This window comes from Adiantum capillus-veneris, chromosome 21 (genome assembly GCF_014529385.1).
Source record: "Adiantum capillus-veneris isolate H3 chromosome 21, ASM1452938v2, whole genome shotgun sequence".
NCBI lineage: Eukaryota > Viridiplantae > Streptophyta > Polypodiopsida > Polypodiales > Pteridaceae > Adiantum > Adiantum capillus-veneris.
The window spans coordinates 123,086,670-123,092,669 of record NC_140951.1 but is presented as its reverse complement, the minus strand read 5'-3'; the positions used below and the strand labels follow the sequence as shown (position 1 = coordinate 123,092,669).

The window sequence follows — 6,000 nt, the reverse complement described above, 5'->3', positions numbered from 1 at the left end:
TCAAATGTGTCCTCATCAAAGGCTAGTTGCAATCTAAAGCAAAAGGGAAGGGTTGTTGGTATGGGCTATGGCCTATGCCTGATCATCGTGTCAAACTCGGAGCATGTATGCATGAGTACCTATGATTAGCCATGCATGTGGGTTTGTATCCCTCATGTCATGTGCTAGAGTCCAAACCTAAATATTGAGGCATTTGAAAGCCTAAGTCATTGTGTATGCCCACCATAGATGCCTACCAACCTCCTTTGTACTCGCATTTGCAATAATATAAGTTACAAATTTTTCTTTGCATTAGGTATGTCGTTCTCTTTTATCCATCTTTATTGCTTCATCAACTGCAAAAGTGTATGGATGTGGATGGTATCAACTTTAAAGAGAGAGATATTTGGTAGATCGCCTTGGAAAAAAGCTTAGACTAAAATCGGTCTGGTAGAGAAGAATATGTGCCAAAAAATAAAGCTTACTTTTTGAGAGAATGTCTTAAGCAAAGAGATTTTGATGGATGAGTAGATGAGTTTATTCATGTTACATGGCCTACATTGCCTCAAATTTGGGTAGGAGACAATGAAGGATATACTCGTAAATAGTCGTGGAAACCCTATGTAGAAGTGCTAATCAGTCGTGGAAACCCTAAAAGTGATATGCATGACTTCTGAGAGTGGAATAAGGCCATAGCAAACATACATGTCTAAAGCCCTGACAATCAATATGGTTGGGAATGCTTGAGGTGATCATGGTGCCATATACAAAACTTCTGCTGTTACAGCTCACATTTCCTTTATGATTTCTTCTATTTCGCATTCGCTTGGACAATGTATGAGCAACAGAATTCAGGCTGTGACTCCTATAGCAAAGGTGTAATTGAGAGAGAGAGAGAGAGAGAGAGAGAGAGAGAGAGAGAAGGAGAAGAAGAAGAAGAGGAAGCACTTTAGCATCGTAGGAAACACCAGACAGTCCAAAAAATCGAGATTTGCAAGACCGACCAATAGAGGCAAAATTGGCTCTATTCAAGCCCATGGCTGTAAAATCAAAGCTGATAAGCAAGTGTAATTTACAAATGATGACTTGGGTTTTGTCATGCCTCATACCAGAATTAGTCAAGCCATACACATTGCAAATAGCAAATCTACAGGTCCTGATTTCAACCAGACAGGTAGGAGGTTGACGAATCAAGCATATGAGAGCACCACACCTAGTTCAGCTTTCCAATCAGAAATTTTGTAAATCGCCTTTGATTGCAACCTTTGTCGAGACACTCGTCACGTCTTACAGCTTTTGACCTTTTTGCAGCTGTTGCACTTCATATCTGATACAGGTGTGTAAGAGAAGCTCATCAAACAATACCCGATACCTTCTACTCCTTGGCAGCATGCTTTTGGCTTCTAGAAACCTCTCTAGCTTCTTTGCTGATAGCACGAAGTTGAGCTAACAATTTCATCTGTTCTGGGTCGCTTCTCACTGTCGGTTGTTTCTCGACATCCAGAGTCATTCTGTTCAAAAGCTGAAAGAAATAGCCATCTGACTTGAGATAGTCTAGAAAGTTGTCCAAGGTCTTGCTTCGTTCTGCCCCTGTTTTGTCTCTTAGTAGCTGCATGTACACGACAACCACTCGTTTTCAGTTACTTTGCTAAGGGTCCAAAAAAGCAAAATAGGCATTGGCACTCTGCTCAAATTGACTTGCTACAACTAAGGGACACCAAGAAAGGGGATTCATTGCATGACAAATGACAAGCTTTGGCATGAAGATCAAGACCTGGTTTAGCAATTGGATCTCTGGACGTAGTGTTTTCTCCCTCTCTCGCATAGCTGTCTTCAGCGTTGTTTCAATACGGCTCACGACTTCTGCGTTTCCTTCCTTCTTGGCCTTTCTACAATGAACAAGACAACATTAGCTTTTGGCATTTGCACACGTGATGAACTGCACTTGATACATACAAAGCACAACCTAACCTGCAACTGCTAAAGTAATGGTACTAACAAATACATCATGTGGTTCTTTTTCTAGTGTAAGTATCAGGGCATGTGTGCAGGCATACATAGACACAGACTCTGAAGATGATAACCATAACTTGGTCAGTTTAATATTTTGTTAAATTCTCTTGCATATGAAAAATTAAAACACTCACTGCACTTTTGAAGAATTCTATGTCTATACACAGTTGTGATACATATTTCCTCTATGTGCGACTGGTGCCATGAAGAAAGAGGATTTGTTACAAGTTAAATATTTTTGAGGTCTTGGGCAAGGTTGTAAGCTCCCCAAATGAAGATGTTGTTTCAATGGAGCACTGCTTAGAAGAATGTACCTATGTGTTCGACGTCTCTAACAAAGGTCGACAATCTTTCGTCACATGCACACATGTTATGTGCTATGTGGACATAATATTAAAGACCTCAGAACCGTGGTAAGTCTGCGCCTACTGATCATTGTCTGTCTGCCAGTCCCAAATACTCTGTCAATGCCAAACTCTTTTTCAAAGGCAGAACTCTCCAGGATCCCATGTCATGCAATGACTCTTTCCATCTAGATTCTCTGCTCTCTCTAGAAAGCTGATTTTCTCTCTAAACCTGATTCTTGGAAGATTCTCTCTTTCTTTTTGTGACAAAAAAGAGCTGAATTCTATTACTTGAGACTCCCTTAGAACCCTCAAAATGCCATGATTCTGATAGCCAGTACAAGGCAAAACCTGAAGGCAAATCTGAAGAAGACTGATACAACTAAGCCACATGGGCATAAACTCGTTAATCTAAAACTTTGTATAAAAAAGAAACTCTCTGCACAAATCTTACTTTTAGGGTGCACCCATTATTAATGCTTCACAAAGTACAATGTCCGTGGGTCCTCGTCTCCGGAGTGCTCCCAAGCTACTCTGGATTCCACCTGAGATTAAGGCTCTGGCAATTTATTTATAGGCCTTGGGCCTTCCCAAAAGCAGTGTAAATGAAGAGCTTCAAGTATAAAAGCATCTTGGTCCCAAAAGCTGGTCAGCGCAGATCACAGAAATTCCGTACGGGTGCGCCACGTTAGCAACGCGATTCGCAGAAATCCATATGGCAGCCACGTCAATAGCGTGAATTGGGGGGATCCGTCCTACTGCTACGTCATCAATCCTTTGCGCCAGTCTTAATCTTTTTAGCCTTTGTCCCTTCTGGCCTCATCAGACAGTACCCCATAAGTTGGTACAAATTATGAAATTGGGTGTCCTTTAACATTTGCCCTCTCGGTTTGGTTCTACAACTTCTTCTGCATCTTTCAACAGGGCTGTGACCTCTTTCCGTAGTCTGTCCTTTAGGTCATTCCACATCATCACTTTGTGACACCACATGTTTGATGTCATCTTTTGTTCAAGAGACTTCACCAATGTATTCAAGGTGATCCAATCTCCAATCTTTTCTCAAGCAGAGTGCAATGAAATGGTGAGTTTTTGTGAGGATTAGTGGTGCTAATCCTATAATTAAGACTTAAAACTTCATACTTAAGATCAAATTGAGACTCAAGCGACTGAATGTGTGTTTGATTGCTTGAATGCATGCTTGAAAACTAAGTACAATAGGCTCCTTATATAGGAGACGAAGAGGCACAAATGAAAAGACATGTCTCATGGTGAAGAGACGCGACGCCACTTTAGACGTAAAGACGCATCCTTTCGGCGAAGAGCTGCAACCATTGGACGAAGAGTCGCAACCGTAGAGCGAAGGGTCGTGACCATTGTCACAAACTGGTGACGTGCTACCTGGAACACACATACACTACCCGCTGAAAAGGGATGACGTGGCTGCCTAGTACTCACACACACACGTGGCAGCAGTCTCGGAAATTACGAGCAGAATGTATGTGGCACTACTGACGTGGCTTACAGTACGCACGCTCTACTGACATGTGGCAGCATGTACGGACCTCCGCGATTTGCGGCGCATTCCACGAACAGGCAGCAGTTTCAACAAAGATGATGCTTAATTTTGCCAAGGACCCGAAATTGGCAAAATATATGAGCTAGACTTCTTTAGATGAGGTGCACACGCAGTGGCAGAAAACCACAAAACCACCCCGCAAATCTGCTCTTAAGAAACCTCCTACTCCCAAGAAGTATACAGAGAAAGAATTAGAAGAGGTGGTTGGTGCACGAATTGCTCAGCTTTTTGACGCATAAAACAAAGATAAAAGCATGGCAAAAAGCAGAAGAAAGGCACTGACTTCTCGGGTTATTTGGGTCGTCAGCCTACATTTGAAAAGGCAAGAAAGCAAAAGAAGCGTGTTCGATTTGAGTACCCACTTCTTCTTCTTCTTCTTCTTCTGATAGTTCTTCTAGCTCATTTGACTCGAGCGAAGAAGACAGAAAAGGCAAAAAGCAACGCTTTGGAAAGGGAAAGAAAAAGGCAAAGAAGTCTAAATCTCGCCCCGTGAGTGACAGTTCTACAAAGGACTCGTCTACAGACAGTTCGGACTCTGATGACAGCAGTATGACTTTCTGGAAAACAAAAGCAAGAAAGTTTGAGAGTTTAAGGAAGGTGGACAGTCAATTAAATTTGACACAATTTCAAGTTGTAGAGATGCTTCGAAGGCTTTGTCTTTTGTACAGAGCACTCTTAAGATTCGAAGATCTGCCTCTTACTTTTAAGGGGAATGCTCGAACTTGGTGGTCCACGCTTCTATTAAACAAGACTGCCAATTAAATGGCTGAAATTCAAGAGGCTTTTTATTTCTTCTTTACCTCTCACAAGCCTCTTATGGTGTTTAAAGCAAGGCTTAAAAACATTACGTAGCTTTCTCTCTCTATTTGAGATCGCGTAGCCAAAAAGCATCGCCCAAAGGCTACGTAGAATTTCAAGCCCTTTGCGTAGAAAAACAGCCCACGCAACACCTTGCCTTCCGTACACTGCCAGCCACGTGTCAGTCCGTACACTCAGCATTTTCAACGAGAGTCGTACACTGCAATTCAGCGGGACAGCAGTAGGGCGGGTGTGTGTGTGTACTGGCACTAGTTTGTGACACAATTACAATGCTTTCAAGAGGGGGGTATGTCACAAACTCGTGGCGTGGCTACCCGGAACACACATACACTGCCCGCAGAAAAGGGGTCACGTGGCTGCCTAGTACTCACACACACACCCGTGGTAGTAGTTCCGGAAATTACCGACAAAATGTGACGTGGCACTACTGACGTGGCTTACAGTACGGACGCCCTGCTGACACGTGGTAGCATGTACAAACCTACGCGATTTGCGGCGCATTTCACGGATAGATAGCAGTTTTTGCAACATCTTTTGGTCTTTTGCTTTTCTACGCAATTGCAAGAGAGAGAGAGCTAGCTTTTGCTTTATTTAGGGGCTCAAGAGACCTTGAAAGAGAAACTCTTTTTGATTTATTTTCAAAGCTTTTAAATTTTCAGCTTTTGAAGCTTTTGGGGGCTCTGCTTTTAGCATCCCTTTGTAACCTTTAAATATGCGGGTTGGCCTCTCACAACTCAGAGCATCTGGACGCAGAGTCCGAGTGTGAGCGCCTGCCCGCACTCTTGTACTTTGAACACAGATCAATACAAAAAGAAATATCGAAAGGAGGCACCCGTCTTTGGGGCCAATATCTCTAGGCACGGAACTCCGCCGGGCCTCAAGTGTGAACTGTGAACTGTTTGAAGTGATTATTTGTGGTGTCGTGGTAGATTCTCGACTTGGAGTGTCCAAGTCTGTTACAACCATCCAAGCACAGGGGTTCTCCTTGGCATGGCACTTTGCGTATCCGCAACTAGGAGTAGATGTAATACTGCAACATAGTCACAATCGTGACATTCCCTCCAATTTAAAATAAGAGCCTTGGTTGAAGGAATGACTTCTGATGTTGATAGAACTCTGGAAAAGCATTGAATCTCCGAAAATCTTTATTTGAAACCTTTGTCTTGAACCTTTGCTTCTTGCGAAACCTTTTTGCTTTGACTGCTATATCCCATGTCATTGCATTATTCAAAGACTCTTTTGAGGAATCTGGCATAATCACGTTGACAG

General features: G+C 42.7%; 1 protein-coding gene across 1 annotated transcript in view; it reads right to left on the bottom strand.

Moving 5' to 3' along the window:
* Positions 1-986: 986 nt before the first annotated feature.
* The window catches only part of LOC147431663 (uncharacterized), a 97,608-nt gene continuing 92,594 nt past the window's right edge, over positions 987-6,000 (bottom strand). Inside the window, exons 4-5 of the mRNA XM_086494178.1 lie at positions 1,754-1,864; positions 987-1,588 (exon numbers count right to left, since the gene is read on the bottom strand). Coding sequence (XP_086350304.1) covers positions 1,355-1,588; positions 1,754-1,864 — 345 coding nt within the window. The 3' untranslated portion in view covers positions 987-1,354. The remainder of the gene's footprint in view (positions 1,589-1,753; positions 1,865-6,000) is intronic.